The sequence below is a fragment of the Erpetoichthys calabaricus genome, chromosome 17 (genome assembly GCF_900747795.2).
Source record: "Erpetoichthys calabaricus chromosome 17, fErpCal1.3, whole genome shotgun sequence".
NCBI classification, from domain to species: Eukaryota; Metazoa; Chordata; class Cladistia; order Polypteriformes; family Polypteridae; genus Erpetoichthys; species Erpetoichthys calabaricus.
Window position 1 is genome coordinate 5,432,977 of NC_041410.2, and position 23,402 is coordinate 5,456,378.

The 23,402-nt window shown below is 41.8% G+C and overlaps 1 protein-coding gene across 1 annotated transcript in view; it reads left to right on the forward strand.

The window, feature by feature from the left end:
- trmt1 (tRNA methyltransferase 1) overlaps nt 1–23,402 on the forward strand; it is a 36,489-nt gene that overhangs the window by 9,954 nt on the left and 3,133 nt on the right. Inside the window, exons 6-14 of the mRNA XM_028823392.2 lie at nt 4,940–5,052; nt 7,148–7,296; nt 10,738–10,821; nt 14,708–14,777; nt 16,496–16,630; nt 16,714–16,799; nt 19,647–19,755; nt 19,853–19,929; nt 20,016–20,135. Of these exons, the coding sequence (XP_028679225.1) occupies nt 4,940–5,052; nt 7,148–7,296; nt 10,738–10,821; nt 14,708–14,777; nt 16,496–16,630; nt 16,714–16,799; nt 19,647–19,755; nt 19,853–19,929; nt 20,016–20,135 (943 nt within the window). The remainder of the gene's footprint in view (nt 1–4,939; nt 5,053–7,147; nt 7,297–10,737; nt 10,822–14,707; nt 14,778–16,495; nt 16,631–16,713; nt 16,800–19,646; nt 19,756–19,852; nt 19,930–20,015; nt 20,136–23,402) is intronic.

The window sequence follows — 23,402 nt, forward strand, 5'->3', positions numbered from 1 at the left end:
TAAAGGCTCGACCACCCAGAGTGGTTTTATTTAATCTTTTACAAGATTAGCATCTTGAAGTTTTAATGTATACACTGGGGATGAATGCACTGCTAAGTTCTGCTAATTCATTTAAAGATTCATCTGTTAGACACAGGATTTCAAGTTTAGTGTTAAACTTTAGGCCCCATCTGCACTACGTGACTTGGAAACGGAGAGGATGTCGCATTTAACGACTATACTTGCTAAAAGTCATTGCCTTAAGGATGTTCGATTCCCTTGACTAGGAATTACAGGGGATGACCTCTTACACAACCACATCATGAATTCTTAGCACAGATTAAAATTTGCTGTACTGCGAGTACAAATAACCCAAGGTAGTCTGTGGGAGGTCGGAAACTTGAAAGTACACCTTAATGAGAGAAGGACTTTGGAGTCATAGTGGACTGGTCACTATCTGCATCAAGACAGTGGACAGAAGTGATCAAGAAGGTTAATAGGATGTTAGGTTATATATCACAATATATGGGTTAGAGACAGTGGCACTGACCAAAAAACAGGAGACAGAGTTGGAGGTGGCAGAGTTAAAGATGCTAAGATTTGCATTGGGTGTGACGGGGATGGACAGGATTAGAAATGAGGACATTAGAGGGTCAGTTCAGGTTGGGAGACACAAAGAGGTGAGATTGCTTTGGGTTGGACATGTGCAGAGGAGAGATGCTGCGTATGTTGGGAGAAGGATGCTAAGGATAGAGCTGCCAGGCAAGGGGAACAGTGGAAGGCCTAAGAGAAGGTTTATGGATGTGGTGAGAGAGGACATGCAGGTGATGGTGTGACAGAACAAAATGACGAGGACAGGAAGATATGGAAAAAGATGATCCGCTGTGGAAATCCCTAACTGGAGCAACCGAAAGAGGAAGTGTTGAGTTTAAGTAATAACACACAATTAAGGCCTTACCTGGAGTACTATGTTTAGTTTTGGTCTCCATATTACAAAAAAGACACAGCAGTGCTAGAGAAATTTTGAGAGAAGAGCAACTGGACTGATTCAATGTGTTAGAGTTCTGAGCTTTAACGAGAGAGTGAAGGATTTGAACCTTTTGAGTTTAAGCAAATGGAAGTTAAGAGGGGACATGATGGAAGTTTTCTAAATTATGAAAGGAATTAGTACAGTGGATCTCACCCATTGTTTAAATTCTGAAACAAGAGCATGGGGACACGGTTGGAAACTTGTTAGGGGCAGATTTCACACAAATGGTCCACAGTTTATCTTCACGTTTGGCTGAATCGCCTGTTCACATCACAGTGTTTCTAATATTCATAGGTCGTGATCTAAAATGGGTTACAGGTTGCCTCCTTTTGGGTCACACAGGGTCATGACTCACCATTGCAAGGGATGTGAAGTTTTTGTGATGGGGGATTCTCCAAGAGGGGAACAGGCTTGAATGTTGGCTGTGATCCTCCAAGGCTCCCCACATTCCCCATCTGATAGTCGTCATGGATGTGGTCTTGAAGACACTAAGAAGGGCAAGACTGGGTTGTGAGGAAAAAAGTTTAGGACAGTGTTTCTTAATGTAATGTCCCACCATATCCGTCTATGTCACAGAGTGAAGGCTGCTCACTGAAAACCATGTGGACACTGGCACTGTGGTCACAGGAAAAACTGCTTTGTCTGCTGCTGCCGCCGCTGCTCCTCTTTTGTCAGTTGAGCTGTTATTTGAGGAAGGTAAGACATTTTGCTAAGGCAGCAGAAAGCAAAATCTATGACTGTGATATTCAAGGCTGCAGTACATCGAGTTCCCATTTAAAACAGCTAAGCAATAACATTAAAAATTAGTCTGTTATTCCCCCCCCCCCCCCCCGAAACCCAATTAGCATATGAGAAAATGTTTTAAGAAATGTTTGTCTCGTATAACTCGTCTATATTTCATACTGGAAATTTTAAGATATACATACAATTAAAATGCACAAAATAAGAAATAATATCAGTGTAGGAATTGACAGATAAGACTTTAGAAAGATTACTTATGAAATTCAGAATTTGAGTATTAGTGCAGCCATAAGGTTTTGTTTAATTATTTTTTGTTACTGAAAATGAAAATGGAGGATGGATTTCTAACATCAGAATTCTTATCCGTCACCCCATGCATTTAAAGCCTTTCAAATTCACATCTTCATTTATTAAGAGCCTACAGAAGTTAATCTGTGTCATGTTCGTTTTTAAGACCACCCAAATGTAAATTAAACATGAGCGTTGTGGAGCATTAAGAGTGGCTCCAGAGGACAGACTGACTTTTGCTTTCACTTGAATCTCTGACATCTCGGGGAAGGCCATACCTCACATTATTTAATCTCCAGTCTGTTGTCCTGAGGTTCTTTTCGTCTCACTGAATCTTTATAAAAGATTAAATGTGCAGGACTAATGGAGGAGGTTGAAGCTAAAAATAGAGAGACTTATTGATTTGAAATCAAAGTGGAGCAGCAACGGTTTTGACAGAACATTTGAACAATTTTGACAAGAACAGGCTGTTCAGGCCAACAAGCTCATCAATCGCATTCAGCGAATTTGTCCAAAATAGCAGCAAGTCAAGTTTTGAAGGTCTCTAAAGTCCTGCTCTCCACCACACTGCTTGGTCATTTATTTCATGCGTCTGTGGTTCTCCAAGTGAGAAACGCTTTCTAATGTTTGTGTAAAATTTACCCTTCACAAGTTTCAATCTGTGCCCCTGTTCTTATTGAAGAATTTATTTTGGAGTGACCGTTTTGGATCCAGCCTATTTCCCGGCTTAAATTTAAACACTTTTCATCATGTTGCCTCTTAATCTCCATTTGCTTAAATTGCAAAAGTTCAATTCCTTCAGTCTCTCCTCACAGCTCAGAATGTCCTGGAATGAGCCCAGCGCCTCTTCACTTATGCCAGCTAAGGAAATTAAATATTTCCCAGCCAATCCCTTGCACCAACTAAAGAAATTAAATATTTTCCAGCCAGTCCTAGTACAAATTTACAAAACCATAATTGAAAGTGTAATCCCATTCTCCATTGTTGTCTGGTTTGGTTCAGCAATGGCACACTCCAAAAAATACATGACAGAGTGTTGTTGAGGTCTTCTGAGAAAATAACTTGCTGTGCTCTTCCATCTGTGACAGATCTGTAGACATCTAACCGCATTGAGAGGACCACCGCAGATTCAACTCGCCCAGCTCATCACTTACTCCAAAAACTCCCCTCTGGTAAACACTTCAGGTCAATTCAAACTAAAACTAACAGACACCTCAGTAGTTTCTTTCCCAGAGCCATAGCTCTTTCAAACTAGCAACTTAGCTTGTAATCTTTGTATATTTATGGGTTCTGTAATATACTGTATGAAGGTGTGTGTGTTTACATTGTGTGCACATGCATATACACTATACACTCACACTTGCACTTGCACATCTCCTTTATAACTGTACTATTCTGCAACATTGTTTGAAGTTTGTCTTTTTAACTTATAGTATTAGCACTCCAGCCACCATAAAAAAACCTCACCCTGTGCCATTCCATCTGAACTAGTGTGGTGCTGAGGTGTCACCCATTGCATGGCTGCACTCGGGTCCTAATCAAGGATCCCGAGTGCGCCAATGCACTGTATCAGCGTGTGCTCCTAACCCCCCTCTCTCTCTGTTTATGTAATTTGTGTGTGATGTTTCTAAATTGGCCCTAGTGTGTGCTTGGTGTGTTTGTGTGTGTCCTGCGGTGGGTTGGCACCCTGCCCAGGATTGGTTCCTGCCTTGTGCCCTGTGTTGGCTGGGATTGGCTCCAGCAGACCCCTGTGACCCTGTGTTCGGATTCAGCAGATTGGATAATGGATGGATGGATGGATGTTATGTTCCATTATGAGCAGCTCCAAATCTACCAAGTGAAATTTCTATACTGGTGAATAAAAGTGATTCCAATTCTTTGCTGGACTTTCTCTAGCACTGTTTTTTTTTTTTTTTTTTTTTTTAATAAATAACTAGGGGGCTTCGCTCGCCCACCCCCTGGAAACACCACTTTTTTTTTCCTCTGATGGCAACACAAATTAGACTATCTACAAGTCTCTGTCTTTAAATATATTGTTTGGAATTAAAGTTTATCTCTTTTCACTGTTCCATTCTTTCACCGAGTAATATTTTCCATTTGTTTGCGCTAATGCTCGCCCACCCTCCATCCAGCACTACTTGCTAGCCACGTAGCGTCTCTTCCGCTCGTGTTGTGCAGAGGGGGACTGAACGCACCTCAAGGAGACGCGGTCGCTCCTCTGAAACCCCCTCTTAAACAGTGATACAATAGGAAACCAATACTTTTTTTTAAACCTCCTCTTTGCTCGATCAGCTGCGGTCTTGCTGCTGCTGCCATTCTGCATGATCTGCACATATTGCTCTTCCTTAGTCGTCATCAAGAAAGTATTTATAAGAGCTGAGAGCACAGAATGGGTGTTTTGATAAAAGCCTTTACACGACTGAGGTTCGATGTCCGTGATCTTATTTGAAAATTGTCGTAAGTAGGCCGTGACTTGAAAGAATCTCATGTTAAAAGTCCCAGCGAGACTGTCCGAGGACAACAACAATCACATCTTTTAATTCTCGCGGGACTTTAAAGTGTCTTTCCGGGAACCTCACGTTTCGTCTCTCTATCGTCAAGATGTTTTTTTTTTTATACTAGAGAGATATGGAGATCAAAATTGTGCAATGTTCTTCAGATGAGGGCTCACTAGTGTGTTATACAGCTGATCTCTCTTGACTTGTACTCCACACATCGGGGCACTATATAACCTAAAATTGTATATAATGGCAACAAGGAAGGCTGACAGGCCCACTCTCGACCACAGAGATGCTACACATGGATGAAGTGGACTTTTTTTGCCATAGGTACAATATGAATTGCCTATTTAGTGCCAACCCTTATCATTGTCACTTGGTGTCTCTCTCTGTATTCTCACAGGGCTGCTGTGTGTCACCTGTACTGACATGGCGGTCATGGCTGGCAACAGTGGGGAAACGTGCTACAGCAAGTATGGCTCAGTCTCAATCAAGGCCCGATTCTGCCATGAAATGGTAAGAGGTGATTGACTCCTAATCCTTATCTTTGAGCAGAATAAGCAAATTCTAAACTTTGGTTTATTTTTATATAGCATTCTTTACTGAGTAAATACTCAGAGTGCTGTAACAGTTTTATAAGTACACTAGACAAAGAGCCCGTTTTGAAAACATAAGATGAAATGGGCACGAGTTTGTGTCAGCAGTCTATAAAGAACAAATGATAAGTAACGAAGAAATTGTTTTGTAATGATTGTAGTCCACTTTACTGTACAGGCTTGTACTATTAGTTGATGAATGTTCCAGGCTTATAGTATAATATTGAATGCTGAATGTTCCAGTACAGTATGGAATAGTAATAAGTATAAGCACTACAAACCTGATATAGGTGTATTGAATGAATGTGTAATTAGGCCTCAAGCTGTAGTCGAAATCGCCTTTCAGGCCTCTAGAGCTTTAATCGAAGTCGCCTTTCTCTTTGAATTTTCACGGCCGTAAATCCACCGCCTGCCGCAATGTCGGTCTCGTAAGGTTTTTCGGGCAGCTGCGCAGAAGGCGACTGCGCATTCGACTTCAGACAGACGTGAGTGAGTGAGTAGGCTGGTGAATTATATATAAGATAATGTATACACATAAAAGTACATATTAGATTAAACAAACAGTAAAACAGAACAGTTTCAAACTGGTTCAAAACCTACTGTCCTTACACTGTATGGACAAAAGTTTGTGGACACCTGACCATCACGCCTGTATGCGCTTATTGGATATCAGATGCCAAAGCACCTATTGTATTAATATTGAGTTCACTCACTTCCAGATAACAGCCTCTACTGTTCTTTTCACAAGATTTTGGAGTGTATCTGTGGGAATTTGTCCCATTTCTTCCAAAAGAGCATTTGTGAGGTCAGGTACTGATGTTGAACAAGATGACCTGCTCACAACTGGCATTGTAATTCATCCCCAAAGTGTTCAGTAGGGCTGAGGTCAGGGCTCTGGGCAGGCCACTTGAGTTCCTTTGTGTCTTTATGGGGCACAAGGCACAGACTTGCCGGAACAGAAAAAGGCCTTCAACAAACTGGATGTGCAGAATTCTATAAAATGTCTGTGTCCTGTACCGTAGCACTAACAGTACTCTTCCCTGGAACCAAAGAGCTGAAACCCTGGCTTTATTCCTTCCCCACCAAACATTACAGTAGGAGAGAATGTGTTTCCACATCTCCAGAGTCTGATGGCGGTGTGCTTTAACACCACTCCAGCCGATGCTTGGCAGTTAGTGAGCTCAGGCTCAGCTATGACACCCATTTGATGAAGCTCCATATCCACATTTCCTGTGCAGACGTTGCCTCCAGAAGCAGTTTGAAACTGTGCTGCGAGTGACGCCACCGTGGATAGGACATTTTTACGTGGTTAAGCAGTCTGCGGTCCCCGCTCCATAGCACTTACAGTTGATGGGGAGTGAAATCTGTCAAGCATAAATTTCACTTACTGACTTGTGGTAAAGTTGGCATTCTAGGACAGTGCCACATTTGAAGTCACTGAGTTCTTACAGTAAGCCGGCTAATGTTTGTCAATGGAGACTGAATTGATTTTATACGCCTGTTAACAATGAATACCTGAATCAATCATTTGGAGGGGTGTCCGCATACTTCTGGCCATTATGGAGGTAAGTTGACAGCAGGAGAGAAGAAAATGAAAACTCCTCGCAAGGGATGCTGCTAAATGAACAAAGAGAAGACTGCTGTTACTCTGCAGATAGCTGCAACTTTATAAATCTATGTGCCTAAACATATTTAGAAATTTAAAAAAAAATAGAGTAAAATAATTCTCTTATATGGCAGCATGCTGTTGTAGTTTTATTCCAGCACCCAGTTTTTGTCTGTATGACGTTTGCCCCTTCTCCCCATGTCTATGTGGGTTTGCCTCCCACATCCCCAAAGACGTGCAGGTTAGGTAAACTGGCCCAGTGTGAGTGAGACGGACTGGTGCGCTATCCGGGGCTGCTTTCTGCCTTGTATGCAGTGCTGTTGGGCCACAGCTTCTGCCCTGGCCCCTCTTCACTCTGAATTGGAATAAACAGATTTGACAATGTTGTTTCATTTTATTTATCTTGTAGGCACTTCGTATCATCCTCCACAGTCTTGACCTGCGAGCAAACTGTTACCAGCGATATATTGAGCCCCTGCTCAGCATCAGTGCAGACTTCTACATTCGAGTATTTGTGAGGGTGCACACAAGCCAAGCAAGGGTGAAAAACTCTGCCAGGTATAGTATGTGAAAATATATGTCTCTGTATTTTATACAGTGGCCTTCATGGAAGATAGCACTTTGAATCCGCTCACATTATCACCACAGCACAGATTATACAGATTCATCAAATCGTGCATTTGCAACTCTGACTTGCTTAGTTTCTTGTCACGTGTACAGAGCAAAACCCTAACCCTCCCCAGTGCCGTGATCATCATGTGTTAAGAGTCAAATGTTAGCCTTACCCTGAACTCTTTCCCAAAAGCATTGAGTGATATAATTACAGAATCTAAACCTACAGTCTTTTTGTGCAGTTTCATCTGCTGGTTTTGTAAACTAAGGTGACTTCCTGAGTGTCACTTAAGTTTCTGTACACCTGTGGTACGACACGGCACCTGGAAATGCCTTCTGATAGTTGTCAGTATTCAACCCCAATTTCAAAAATAGTTGGGACAGGATGGAAAATTTTATAATAAAAAGAAAAATCACTGATTTGTATTCAAACAAACATGCAATTCATGTTTTACCTTATTAGCTGCTTTGGTTTTTTAAGGCAGAGCGTTTAATCTGAAATTGATGCTTACAACACATTCTGAAAAAGATGGAATAGAGTAGTTTGGGACTGATAACAATGTGACAAGTTGACATGACAAGGTGATGTGAAAAGTGTGTTATAGTGTATAAGAAGCCTCAAAAAAAAAAAAAAACCTAGTCCTTCAAGAACAAGGATGGGTCAAGGCTCAGCAATTTGCTAACAGATGCATCAGTGAGTAATGCAGCACTTTGAGAATGTTTCCCAAAGACAAGTCGGTACCCACAGTGTACAATATACAGTAATTAAATGGTTCAAGGAATCCAGCCATATCTCGGTGCATACAGGGCAAGGCTGAAAAACACTTCTCCGATACGTCAGACATCACTGTCTTTACAAGTGTCATGCGTGTAGCGGTCCAGTGCCGCTAAGATTCCCACCGTCAAGATGACGGTGATTTATTTATTTTTATAGAGGATCCCAGGGACGATCCCAGCCTTGGCCCGACCTGCACACACTCACAAATAGAGACAAAATTAAGCACACTAACAACAATTAAAGAATATAATGAAATTAAATAATATAAATGAAAACAATAATACCACCCCAGTACCCTATGGTGATATTACATTAAACACAAAAACACAACTCCACACAGCAAAGTCCATGGAATACCACACCGGATATAATGAGAGATGACGAGAGTAAGTCCAGAGATCTGTATGTTGAAAGGGAATGAAAAAACAGTCCTACCGGTAGACACTGTAAGGGTGAAGACGGATGGATGGTTCAGGAGCGCTCCTATACTTGCGGGAAAGCCATGAATCCACAATCAGTCCTCAGCACACAGGTAGACAGAAGACGATCCAGACCCCAACAACGAATACAATCCAGGACACAGCAACTAAATTTGGCTTAATTAACAGAAGGAAGTCTGACAGGTAAACGAAACACAAAATACAACAACAAAAAACACTCCTCTCCTTTCGGACACTTGCCCTCCTTTTAAACCCCTCTGACCACCTTCGACCCCAACAGCCCCTGCAGGGACTGCTGGGAGATGCAGTTTTAACTAATAGTAGCACTGCTACATGCATCTGTAATGGGCTAGAGAATACTTTGGTAAACTTTTGTCAGTCAACACTATTTATTGCTGCATCCACAGATGCAAGTTTAAGCTTTACTATGAAGAGCAGAAGCCAAACATCCCAGAAGAACTGCTGTTGTCACTGGGCCTTGTCTCATCTGAGATGGCAAGTAGCACAGTGGAATAGTGTTTCGTGGTCTGAAGAGTCAAATTGTTTTTGGAAAAGCCAGCTCACGTGTTCTCCGGGCTAAAGCTATTATCAGTATCAGGTCCAAAAGTCCGTGTCTGTCATGATATGGGGTTGTGTCAGGGCCCATAACATCTGTGAGGAGATGTTTAATGCAGAAAGATGCGTACAAATTTTGGAACAATATATGCTACCATCCAGACATCATTTTTTCCAGGGACATCATAGTTCTCTTCCCTGCTATTGTTGTCTCGTAAAAGATGTGAATTAGATATTTAATTAAAACTAGGGGGCTCTGCCCCCTGCTCAATTCACTTGCCAACCCCCAGGTGGGTGCTACACACGAGCCACTTTGCGGATATGCTGCTCGCTTATGGTGATGCGGATGTACAATTTAAACAGATTGTTATTTCATGGGAATTGTTACATATGCATAATAGAACTAAATTATTAACATTACAGTGACTAAGTAACCATATTAAAAAAGAGTAAAACGTAATAATTTGAAGGAAAATAATGTTTCATGTTGCGTTAGAGGTATTCGTTGCGTTAAATGTTTTCGTTCTGTTTGGCTTTGAAATTAACACGCAAATACTTTTTAAACTTACTGAAGTTTAACAGTAAAAGTGTAAAAACATTTTTTTTAGTTAACTTTTCGTCCATATCGCATTTAATTTTGATTCAGTGTTTGGACTTGCATTGTGACAACGCAACATATAACTGCCCATGAGTGAATATCGTTTCTTTCTCTCTAATAAATAAACCGACTTTTTCAAACGTTTGTCCCTGTGATTTGTTAATTGTCACAGTAAAAGCTATTGTAACAGGAAACTGTAAACGTTTTAATACAAATGGCATATCAAGATCTCCTTTGGTGTCTAATGTCATTAGTGAAGATGGACTACATTACCTTTCTTGTTGCCTGTTAAAATTTTACATGTCAGAATTGTTCGACTAATTTTGAATACAGCTAATCTTGTCCTATTGCATAGCCTATCACTCGGACACAAATTATGCAATAACATTACGATACATCCTTCTTTCAACAGTAATTCGGCTGGTGGAAGACCAGACAGTGTTAACGGTTGTAGATATTCTTCTTGATATTGTAAGTTGATGTTTTCATCTTCTGCACTATCACCACCAACTGTTTCAGCATAGTCTATTGATACGCATTTAACCAATTTGGCGTGTAACCGATCGCAAATTTTCATTTAAATTTGTTTGACTTCATCGTTTCTCTGTGCTAGGATTGCCCATGTACTTATTTCTTCTGTTGATAACCCTTTGGGATGAAATTCTTCAATAAGATTTGGACATAATACATTTTCTTTTATTGTGAACTTAGTTAGGAGAATGTAAAAATTTATAAGAGCTGAAAGCGCAGGTATTGTGTCTGACAAAAGCATTCACACGAGTGAGAGGTGAGAGGACGGTGGGCCATAAACTGTAAATGGTGGAGAGGAGGGCGGGACTTGAAACAAATCTCTTGGCAATAGTTTTGTCTCAAGATTTTCTTTTATAATAGAGAGATATACAGTATCTTTATATTTTTGCAGGCCACAGTATTTTAATGCAGTGAATGCTGTAAATGTTCATTGGCCAAGTCTAACTCTAAACTTGACTAACTCGAGGCTGTCTCTTCTCTTGCAGCAAACAAGCGCTGGTCTACCACTGTGTGGGGTGTGGCACCTTCCACCTGCAGAGAATGGGAAAGGCCACCAGTCAAGGGAAGAAGTAAGTCCACAAACTGCTTGGGAGTAGTTCACATGTAGATGAACTTGAGCTGGCATTGTATGCGTACATTTTATTTTATCACAAGGGGTGACCCTGTTCTCACTTTTGGACCTGAACAAAGTGCCTCAAATCCGCACTATATCCCTTGCATGTTTTCACTCACCAGTTGCCATCTGCATCTCTAGTTATGGTCACTGTCAGCATTGACTGCTACTCTAGATAAATCCCTCTTTCTCTTATATCCCTAACCTAAGGTGACAACACAGAGCATCAAAACAAGAAGGAGAGAAGATGTACACTTCTATTCATATATTATAGATTAACATTCTCTAGATTAACACTGAGGGCTGATTATTTTTTTTCCCCCCATTTTGGCCCAAGGCTGAATATTGTTTCCAAAAAACTCAAGTTTTCTGAAAAGCCCACAAAGCAATGGTTTCATACATAAATCAACATAAAATATTCATGAATGACAAATGCCCCTGTATTTTGTGTTCCTTGAGCCGCTACACTATGTGAATTCACATACCTATTACATGGTATAGTCCTGCACAGTATGGTAACGTTTCAAGCAACCAATGGCGTGCTTTGTCACATTACACTGCTTGCAGTATGTGTTACACTGGTACCGCTATTTTAGGTTTTTGTTGCTGCATGCTGTGGCCGCTGTCACTGCCTATTCGCAGCAGCTGCGTGGGGACAGCTTGGCAGCCAGCAGAAATGCACAGCTGACCAGCTACTTGAGCTGTCTTTGTGCAGTGGCCACCATCAGCAGCTGGCTGTCTTTGCGCAGTATGTGTTACACTGGTATCTTCTATTTCAGGCATTTGTTGCTGCATGCGGTGGCTGCTGTTGCCACCAGTTTTCCGTCTCTGGCGGTGACAGTTGCCACAGCGTGCAGCAACAGGTGCCAGAAATAGCGGCACCAGTGTAACAAAAACTGCATAAGGACAGCTTAGCAGTCGAACTTTGCTGTTGGTGCATCAGCTGCACGAACGTGTTCAGCACTACGATCAGCTGGGGGCCGATCAGCTGATGCAGGTATCTCACTTTGATTTTCATGGAAGTGATCTGGAGATTGAAAACGAGAGTCTGATAAGTCAGAGTGAAATTCAGAAATAACATGCAAAACATTGTCCAGGGAGTATTTTGCTTTGTGCGTTTGCTTCACCCTTGCCAGATGTCAATGCCATTTTAGATGTATACTCTTCGTGACTCATGCATAAGCAGGGATTTCAGGTCAAGTCAACAAAACTAACTTTCCTTCTAACAAAGAGAATCTAACTGTAACATAACGGTGAGTTGTGTTGATGTTTACAGCTGATTCCTGCCCTCTACCCCTGGATGTTGAATAAAGCCGACATTCACCATCAAACCCTCGTGTCGATATCCACCCTGAAAGATTTAAAGATTCCTAATGTGCCTATAGCAGAAGCAAAGCAAAATGAGTGTGACAAATCGTAGCAATACAACCTGGATGGATAGCTGCCCTTCTTTCTAGGGGTCTGGTCACTCAGTATGCCTAGAGGGTCAGGTGGCTCTTTCATGTTTTTTACATTACTAGTTGGTCTCTGATCCAAGATGGAACTGATGGCAGGGGAGACACAACAATTCTGTGTAGCCCTGAATTTGTGCCAGTCTTGTGCTTCCCTGCCTCGTCTCTTGGACCAATGGCATTGTCAATGGACCACTTTGAAAATTATTTCCTTCATCTCGTAGTGCTGTTCCCGAAATCTGTATGTGGCAATATTAGTTTATTGTTCCACAGAATATTCCTAGTTGGGTTTATTCTTTTGTTTTTCTTCTTCAAGAAAAAGGTTTATTTTGTTATTTTTATGTTATTACTGTTCTGTGACACTATTTGTTTACAAGAGCTGCCATTGTGTAGGTTGCGTATGTGTCTCTAGCTTGCTGAGGGGCTTGGCCCTGCTCTGTGTGATGTCTGACATTATAAACGCAACATATTCCGGCATGAGACTCCATTTGCTATCCGTGATTTTGATAATTTGCTAAAAAATTCTAAATCTTAATTTGTGTATTTCTAATTTTGTTATTTTGGTTTTGAACCTCTTGCTTTATGCCTTCTCACGATGATCTTTCTCAATGTTCTGATTTTTTTGGCACTTGGTTTCTTGTTGACCGTCTCAGTAACGATCACTTCTGGAGATCAATGTTTATTTTTTTTAGCGCTACTCAGTCTTGATATATCTATAAATGAGATGTTTTAGTGTCGGACCGACTCTGCTCTTACAGCATGTCCAGGCCTTGTGTCCTTTAACCAAGCCTGGCTTGGCATGACTTATGTCCTTGAGCCTGTCAATAACTCGGCGTTTCACTCATGGCTGTGTGCTAGGCCCCTAGTTCTTAGTTCTTCCTGGTTCTCATCTGGTGTTCTCTAAGTAGAACAGGTGTAAGAAGATCTTATCTGTTCTCTGATACATCAAAGGTTGCAAGAAATGTTTTTCTTTGCCTAATAAAAGTTTTGCTAAATATGTGCTTTATCACTACAAGGGTACATGTTTTAATATTGTATGTAAAATATGAAAACAGATCACTTCACACAACCGTTTGAAAGTCCATCCTCATGTCATATTACTCATGAGATAGTAGGCTCCTCAGACTAGAAACAAAGCATTATTAACAGCCAGCCACTTTGCCTTCAACTGTCACCTTCATCTTTCTAGAATTGAAGCCTTCCACCTCCAAACTAGCTTTGTTTCATTATCATCTCCTTTAGTTGTGGTTCACTCCATACAAGACTCCCACACACTCTCCATGTATTCGTGAATTTTGTTCCAACACCTCAAGGATGTGTGTGTGTTTCCGGTTGATAGTCAATGATAAATTGGCCCATGTTAGTACATTGTCAGGTGGGCCCTACAGTCTATTGGCATCTGTAGTGATGATGTTGCACAAAACAGGTGGGGGCTGACAGACGAAGAGAGATCAGCTGATGTCCCCAGGAAGAGTCTCCCCTCGCAGTGTTTAGAGATGGTGTCTGTGTGGCTGACTACTGGATTTACTTCTTTAGCTTACGTTACTAGGAGGTCACATCTGAGCCAGATGTTGGGGGTTCGCGAATGACCAGCAGCAGTTCACCATAGTACAAATCTTCAAAATGAGACACTTCATAGTGTGGGTCCATGACAATTCATGTGGCGATGAGGATGGGATTTGCACTGTGCACGGGTGGAGAGTAGTGGTGACGCTGCACAAAAAAGGTGAGGGCTGACAGACATCACCAGGAACTGCTCCACTTGCAGTGTTCAGAGATGGTCTCTGCATGGATGACTAATGGGAGTCACTCCTTCAGCTTGCGCTACAAGGAAATTACATCTCAGCCAGATGTTGTGGGTGCACGAATGACCACTGACAGTTCACCAGTGTAAATCTCTGAACTAAAATGCTTCTTGGTGTTTGTCCACAGCATCCCATCCAGGTTTTGGTTGCTTCTAGAATCGACTCAGCCCTACACCATGATGGATTGGATTGAATGAGTTTGAGAATGTTAAGGTGGGGGTCTGCTTACATCCTCAAACAACTACTTCATTTTGACACTGAGAAGAAATTATTCATTACATTTGGTGGTGGTGTTTATCGATGAAGCATATTATGGGAATCCACAACGCACTGTATGTCAACCTCACAATTTTTTTTTTTTTGAGCCCAACATGAAAATACACTGGCGTGATCATACACTCGCTCCACTCAGGTGTCCATAAATTCTGAAAGCTTTTAATTACCCACACATTGTGTTGAACTGTAGCCCATCTATCTCCACGTTTAGTGTATGCTCAAGTCCCAAAGTACTCCAAATTCTCATTGGAGTTTAGACAAATGGACGCAGACTTCATTTATTGTGGCCTTTGTGCTCCTTTTTTCACAGCATGAAGTATTCAGCAGCAACTGGACCACCAATTGGGCCCTCTTGTGAGTACTGTGGCCAGCGGCACCAGGTGAGCCAAAGAGTTTCATTTGCTTTATGTTACATGGCCTTGCCCAGGTGAGAAAGTGGAAAGTTAAAAAGGAATTACAAATCCTATATGACCAAATCTTATTAGCCTCAGACATGTTGTATTTACTACACAGCTACTGTTAATACCTCAGAGTGTCTTTGTATAGAATATTCTTGTTTTTTTTTCTTCTGGTGCAAAGAACCCTAAATGTCAGTAAGTAACTCCAGGGCAGTTTGGGGGACCATGATCTAAATTAATGCTTGGTTAAAGTCAAAGTTACAGTGGCAAGAAAACAAATGTGGAATCTTTGGAAAGAGCTGCATTTATGTATAAACTAGCTGCGCCCACGTAGTAATGAAACCGGACAAACTTTAAAAATCAGTAGACGTTAGTACTGTATCTGATTGTGTTCAGGTCTGATGGGAGAGTGCCCCCCACGTGGGAAGAAGAGCATGTGGCCGTGATATCTTTACCAATGAGCCGGTAACTTCTAAAAAATATATAGCTCCAAAACGTCAAAAGTTACTCCTTAACATCTCTAGATGATAATGTCTGTTGAACAAACAGGTTTCACTAGCTAAGTGGAGGCAAAATGCGCTCCAACACGTGGTGAAAGGTAGAGCAACTCGTATGGAGACTGGCGCATGAGTGAGGATGGCCCCGCCCCCTTCCTTCAATCCCCAGCCTCTCTCTTGGATTCGCACAAATTAATTGGTACCACAAGCGAGCTATGATTCTTAGTGTGATGAGAGAAGTCACAAAATCAACCGGAATGTTCAAGCAGATATAGAAAAAAACCCGATCTAAATCCGTTAAATAGTTCTCTTGTGAAAAGACAGATGTTGGATTTATATATATATATATATATATATATATATATATATATATATATACATAGTATCTCACAAAAGTGAATATACCCCTCACATTTTTGTAAATATTTTATTATATCTTGTCATGGGACAACACTGAAGATGTGACACTTTGACACAATGTAAAGTAGACCGTGTACAGCTTGTATGACAGCGTAGATTTGCTGTGCCTCAAAATAACTCGACACACCGCCATTAATGTCTAAACCGCTGGCAACAAAAGTGAGTACACCCCTAAGTGAAAAATGTCCAAATTGTGCCCAATTAGCCATTTTCCCTGCCCGGTGTCATGTGACTCGTTAGTGTTACAAGGTCTCAGGTGTGTTACATTTGGTGTTCTCGCTCTCACACTTTCATACTGGTCACTGGAAGTTCAACATGGCACATCATGGCAAAGAACTTATACCCAGTCTTATATGTGGCGGGTCTGCATCTTTTTCCAGTGTTAGTGGGTTTTCCTGTAACATCCTCAAGTATATGTGTGTTAAGTGGATTTCAGGGTGGTCCCTGTAATGGAATTGGACCCTACTCGCGGTCGGTTCCTCCATTGTGTCTAGTGCTGCTTGCCCTCCTGACCCAGTATTTTGTGTTTAAGAATGTTATTTATTTGTCCATTTGGGTTAATGGATTGTGTGACCTTAAAATATAGGGCTTATAGCCAATCGTTCTTGCAAGTTTGTAGTTCTCTTTTTATCCATTTATTGCATTTTTAGGGCCGTATACATTACAGGAAATTAATGAGCCAAGTTCAACACAAAGTGATTTTTATACCCCCCTCCTTAGGATAACCCAGTCATTATCAAAGACTCCTGTTTCCTCTGACAGTTTCTCCTCACTTCCCCTTAGATGGGTGGACCAGTGTGGGCCGAAGCGATCCACAACACCGAGTTTGTCCAAAAGGTTTTGTCGGCCGTCTCCACAAACTCTCAGAGATTCAACACCTCCAGTCGAATTCAGGGCATGCTTAGTATGATCACAGAGGTGAGGACTTCAGCTGCTCAATGAACACTTTGGCAAGTGGACTCTGATCTCTACATGGCTGACCTTTCTTCCTTGTTCCACAGGAGCTTCCTGATGTGCCTCTCTATTACACGCTGGACAATCTGAGCAGCATCATTCACTGCAACACACCACCCCTGCTGCAGATGAGGTACTTGTTAGCCGTTGTGTTGGGTTCTGACAGGAACGAGACAGGTATGAAGTGACATGAGGGTCTTCTGGCTCCCTTACAGACCCAAAGCCCACTGTGTAACCGAGAAGCTCCAATGAGAAGTCAGCAGCCTGTTGGCTCATGTGAGCAAAGGAGGTTCTCTTTAGCTCAACTGGGTGAGACGATGCTTCCTGATTTCAAGTCCCCGAGTTTGGAGTGAGGACCAGAAACTAAGACGGGCAGGGTCCTGAGTAACGTCATGTTAGTGACACTTCAGCACATGGATTGCAATGCATTAACATTCTTAACCACACTTAAATTCAATGTCAACACAGCGTGCAAGGCAAGAACCAGCCTTCTCCTCCTGTGTTTTCCACAAAGCTTGCATACAGCGGGGAAAATAAGTATTGAACGCGTCAACGTTTTTCTCAGTAAATGTATTTCTAAAAAGGATATTGACATGACATTTTCACCAGATGATGTTAACAATCAAAGTAATCCACACATCCAAAGAATTCAAAACAAATAAGTCCATAAATTAAGCTGTGTGTAATGAAGTGGAAAAAGTATTGAACACCTGAAGAAAAGGAGGTGCAAAAAGGCATGGAAAGCCAAGACACCAGCTGAAATCTGTCAGGATAGCCCCCTATCAGTGCAAATGAATATCCGCTGGTTTAGTCCTAATTGATGGCCTATTAAAAGGTTTCTCATTCTCAAGGTGTCACACAAGAAGCATCTCATGATGGGTAAAAGCAAAGAGCTCTCTCAAGACCTTCACAACATTACTGATGGCATCGGTCCCGGACGTATTTCAAAACTTCTGAATGTTCCAGTTAGCTCCGTTGGGGCCTTAATCCGGAAATGGAAAGAACATTATCTCACCATAAACTGGCCACGACCAGGTGCTCCTCGCAAGATTTCTGTCAAATGAATAATCAGAAGAGTCGTCCAAGAGCCAGGGACCGCTCGCCGAGAGCTTCAGAAAGACCTGGAATGAGCAGGTCCAGTTGTTCCAAAGAAAACAATAAGTAATGTACTCAACCGCCATGGTCTTTATGTACGCTCACCGCACAAGACTCCACTGCTGAAGAAAAAGCAGGTTGAAGCTCGTTTAGAGTTTGCTGCACAACATTTGGACAAGCCAATGAAATACTGGGAGAACAGAGTCTGGTCATAGGAGACTAAAATCAAACTCTTTGGATGTCATTGTACACAGTGTTTGGAGGAGAAATGGCACTGCACATCACCCCAATAACGCCACACCAGCAGTGAAGTTTAGAGGTGGGGACATCATGGTGTGGGGCTGGCAGATTTCATAGAACTGAAGGAAGGATGAATGGAGAAATGTATTGGGACATCCTTGATAAGAATCTGCTGCCATCTTACCAGGATGCTGAAGATGAAACGAGGGGGGACATTTCAGCAAGACAAGGATTCTAAACACACAGCCAAGGAAACTCTCAATTGGTTTCAGAAAATAAAGAAGCTGCTAGAATGGCCCAGACAATCACCCGGCTTGAATCCAATTGAAATTCAATGGAAAGAACTGAAGATCAGAGTTCATAGAAAAGAACTCCAGAACCTTCAAGATTTGAAGACGGTTTGTGTGGAAGAATGGGCCAAAATCACACCTGAGCAATGCAAGCGACATACAGGTGGTGTCTTGAAGCTGTCCATCCATCCATCCATGCATTATCCAACCCGCTTTATCCTAGCTACAGGGTCACGGGGGTCTGTTGGAGCCAACACAGGGCGCAAGGCAGGAAACAAACCCCAGGCAGGGTGCCAGCCCACCGCAGTCTTGAAGCTGTCATTACCAATAAAGGCTTTTCTACTAAGTATTAAGTAAATTTCAGTAAGCATTTTTAATATTTATTCCCTGTGTCATTCCACTTTCTTACACATAATTTATGGACTTATTTATTTTGATTTCTTTATATGTGTGGATTACTTGGGTTGTTACCGACATCTGGTGAAAATTTCATGTCAATAGCCGCATTAGGAATATACAGGCTGAGTCAAAATTATATTAGCATTTGAATGGTGGAAACAATTTATTCACAAAACATACTTCATATGTACAAGATGATTTACAGGAATGTCTCAATCTGTTCACCATCAAGTTCAACACGCAAAAACCAACGAGCAACAGTACCATTTAAAGCCCGGACATGCATTTCGCTGAGATTAAGATGATACCACAATCCGTATTCTGTCCTTCAGGTCATTGATATCACGAGCTTTCCTGCTATACACATGCGCTTCTTCACCATACCCCATAAGCAGAAATCACAGGGTGTCAAATCAGGGGAGTGTAGAGGCCATGTCAGCGGTCCAGCATGACCTGTCCATCGACCTGGAAAGGTGAGGTCGAGATTAAAATAATCCATTTGTGTTAACATAATTTTGACTCGCCCTGTATTTACAGAGGAAAAAGCGTTAACATTATACAAAGTTATTGTCTGTTTTTACCTGCATTTTTATTACTCTCTAATTTAATATTGTTCTTTATCAGTATGCTGCTGTTGGAGTATGTGAATTTCCCCTTGGGATTAATAAAGTATCTATCTATTATTATATAGTGCCTTTCACATCTATCTATCCATCTATCTATCTTTTATATAGTGCCTTTTATATCTATCTATTATTATATAGTGCCTTTCACATCTATCTATCTATCTATCTATCTTTTATATAGTGCCTTTTATATCTATCTATTATTATATAGTGCCTTTCACATCTATCTATCTATCTATCTATCTATCTATCTATCTATCTATCTATCTATCTATCTATCTATCTATCTATCTATCTATCTATCTCATTTCTTCTTGTTTTGTCCTGCAGATCTGCTTTCCTTCATGCAGGATTCAGAGTTTCCCTCTCTCATGCCTGCAAGAATGCCCTCAAGACCGATGCGCCTCCCACTGTAGTCTGGGATATCATGAGGTGCTGGGTATGTACTGTACAGACCTACCATTTCTTGGTCACCAGTTACTGAATGGCTGTTAGTGGTTGGATTTTTTTTTTATCTTTGTGTTTTTTTTGCGTAGGAAAAAAAGAATCCAGTGAAGAAGGAGAAGCTGTCGGTGACCAGCCCGTCCTACCACATCCTATCCTGTGAACCTGTGTGAGTCCTGCAGCGTCACCTTTTTCAAATGCTGAGGCACGTGATAACATGTCACTTAATGGGCAATTTTTTTTTTTTTTGCCCAGTCTACAGGCATGCTTTGATATCCGAGAAGATGCCAATCCCAAATCACGGAAGCAACATCTGAAACGTTTCCAAGAGAACCCAGAAGCTAATTGGGGTCCCAAAGCCAGAGCAAAAGTGGGGTGAGTGGACACTGATTGTTTATTTATTTATTTATTTTTTTTAATGTGAAATACAAAAGTTGGAGGTTATCTGCACTCGGAACACATGTCTGACAAACGAGAGAAGGCCATTCAATCCATCATGCTTATTTTTTAAAAAAAAATATTGTGATAGGGTATGGAATATAACATTTACATATGGACTCTGACAAAGGATAGGGGACCATTCCATCCTTCATGCTTGTTTGGTTCACTAAAAGCCAAGTTGCCTCCATATCCGCCAAGCTCGTGGATTGACAGATAAATCTCGAATCCTTGGAATCATCACAGAGGGACTTGAGCAGCAAACAGGCTTAATGTAAGGAAATGTAAAATATGACGTGTAGAAAGTAAAAATGTTAGGTTTGAGTACGCAATGGGAGGTCTGAAAATTAAAAATACACTTTATGACAAGGACTTAGGAGTCATAGTGGACTTGACACTATCAACTGCCAGACAATGTTCAGAAGCCATTACGAAGGCTAACAGAACGTCAGGTTATATAGCGCCCTGACGTGTGCAGTACAAGTCACAGGAGGTTCTGCTCAAGCTTTATAACACACTGGTGAGGCCTCATCTGGAGTCCTGTGTGCAGTTTGGGGCTCCAAAAAGGACATAGCAGTACAAGAGAAGGTCCAGAGAAGAGCGACGAGGCTGATTCAGGGCTACAGGGGATGAGTTGTAAAGATTAAAAGAGCTGAGCCTTTACAGAAGAGTAAGAGGAGACCTGACTGAAGTGTTTAAAATTATGATGGAAATTAATCGTGTGGATCGAGACTTTAAAATGAATTTGAGAACACGGGGACACAGTTGGAAACTTAAAGGAAATTTTGGCACAGAATTCCGAAGGTTTTTTTTTTTTTTTGCCCCACATGGAATAAACGATCAAGCAGTGTGGACAGTAGGATTTTAGGGACCTTCGAAACTCAAAGTAACGTTATTTTGGAGGAGATAAGCAGATAGGACTGGCGAACTTTGTTGGGCTGTACTCATCTAGATTGTTCTAACGTTAATTCACTTATTTTTTTAATGCCATGCACATGACCTGGTATTCACGTAAAGACTATTGACAAACAGGAGGGGGCCGTCCAGCTTGTACGACTCTCTAATAGCTAAGCCGTCCCAATGTCACATCCAAATGTTTTTTTAAAGGTGGTCAAGGTGAGGTGTAAGTGGCGATTATTACACACGGTGCCATCAGAAAGTCTTCAATCCCCTTCACGTTTTTCACATTTTGTTACGTTGCAGCCTAATGGTAAAGTCATTTAAATTCATGTTTTCCCTCATCAAGCAACACTTAGTACCCCAGAATGACAAAGGAATGACACAGGAGTTTAGAAACTTTTAACATGTATTAAAAAAAAAGAAAGTGAAATATTACATTGACACAAGAATTCAGACCCAGTGCTGTGACATCTGAAATTTGGCTCTGGTGCATCCCAGGCTATCGCTCATCAATGGTTGGAGCCCACCTGTGGTCAATTCAATTGATTAGACTGATTAGGAATGGCGCACACTTGTCCATAGAGGGTCCCACACTTGAACAGGTCCAAGGAATTGCCTGCAGAGCTTGGCGACAGAATTGTATTGTGGCACAGTTCTGAAGAAGATGACCGAGAAATGGCTGCCACATTGAAGGGTGGCAAGAGCACAGGGGCCTCCATCTATATGTCTGTCTGGTCCCCTACAGTCCCACTCCCTTTGACTGATCTGGACTTGATTCTGCAGCGTTGCTCTAAAGGGCCATGCAGACCAATTAGACATCTTTGGAACCCCAAGTTTTGACCCTGGGGCTCCCAGTGTGTTTTTTTTTCTCCCCCATGTGTGCTACAGTTGGCACAACAGAATGAAGTCAGACTGGCAGACAAAATGACCAACATGACTTACCTGGACACTGCTGCATGCTGCTTCTCTCTACTCCAATATAAAATGGAGTAGCGGGTGCTGATCGAGAGTGAAAGTGCAGTGCAACTTAAAGGAGAAATAACGCATCATTTAATGCCTGCTTTTCTTAATTCTTAATTTAAGCACTATGAAATGTCCATCTTGAACTGACGGGACATGACAGCAGTTTTGGAATCAAGTCGGACCCAGAAAATAAAAATAAAAAAACTCGCAAGAGTAGAGACCTGGATAGAGAGGCAGTGTGGATGACGGACGGGAATAACAACAGGGTCACCATTTAATCAATCTCTTTTCTTTCCTTAACCCGTTCTACAAATATAACTGGGCAACGCCAGATACTTTAGCTAGTAATTCATAAATGGAAGAAGGTTAAACAACTATAGCTCTTCACAGAGATGGCTGCCTGGCCAGAGTAAGCGATTGGGAGTGAAGGGTCTTGGTAAAGAGAGGTGACCAAAAATCGGAAGGTCACACTAGCCGAGTTCTAGAAAGACCTGTGTCTTGTGTCTATTGCTCTTGCAATATTGAACCCCACCCCATCCCTGAATTAGATGGTGTTTTTGTAATAATTCCTAAAGACAAACCGTTTACAGCAAATCCATTGCATGTTTTGAAGATACAGGAATTTGTCACTGAGGCAGCAGCCATACCACCTGCACTTCAGAACAGGTCATCCACCTGAAGCTTTTGGGCCTGACCTGTACTTGGACGGGAGACCAACCATGAAAAGCTTGGGTTGCTGCTGGGAGAGGTGTTGGTGAGGCCAGCAGGGCGCTTACCCTGTGGTCTGAATGTGGATCCCCGTGGCCCAGTGTAGTGATAGTGACACTGCGCTATAAAAAATGGCCGCATCCTTCAGATGAGACGTAAAACCACGGTCCTGACTCTCTGCGGTCATAAAAGACCCCTGGGTATATTTGGTAAAAAGTTGGGTGTTTCCCAATGTCCTGGCTTAAATTGCCCTCCATTGTCTCCTAATCACCCCATCTCATATTGGCTTATTTTCTTTCTCACCCCTTCACCGCCCTACAGCTCATGTGGCGAGCCATACTAGTGCAAAAATGGCTGTTGCCGCATCATCCAGGTGGGTGCTGCATATTAGTGGTGGTTAAAGTGGCTTGTAAAACGCTTTGAGGAGTGAGAAAAGTGCTAAATAAATGTAAATACTGATGCTCTGTGTAAGAAAGGACAGAGCCGGTTATACTTCCTTAGAAGGCTGGCGTCCTTCAACATCTGCAATAAGATGCTGCAGATGTTCTATCAGACGGTTGTGGCGAGCACCCTCTTCTATGCGGTGATGTGCTGGGGAGGCAGCATTAAGAAGAAGGACGCCTCATGCCTGGA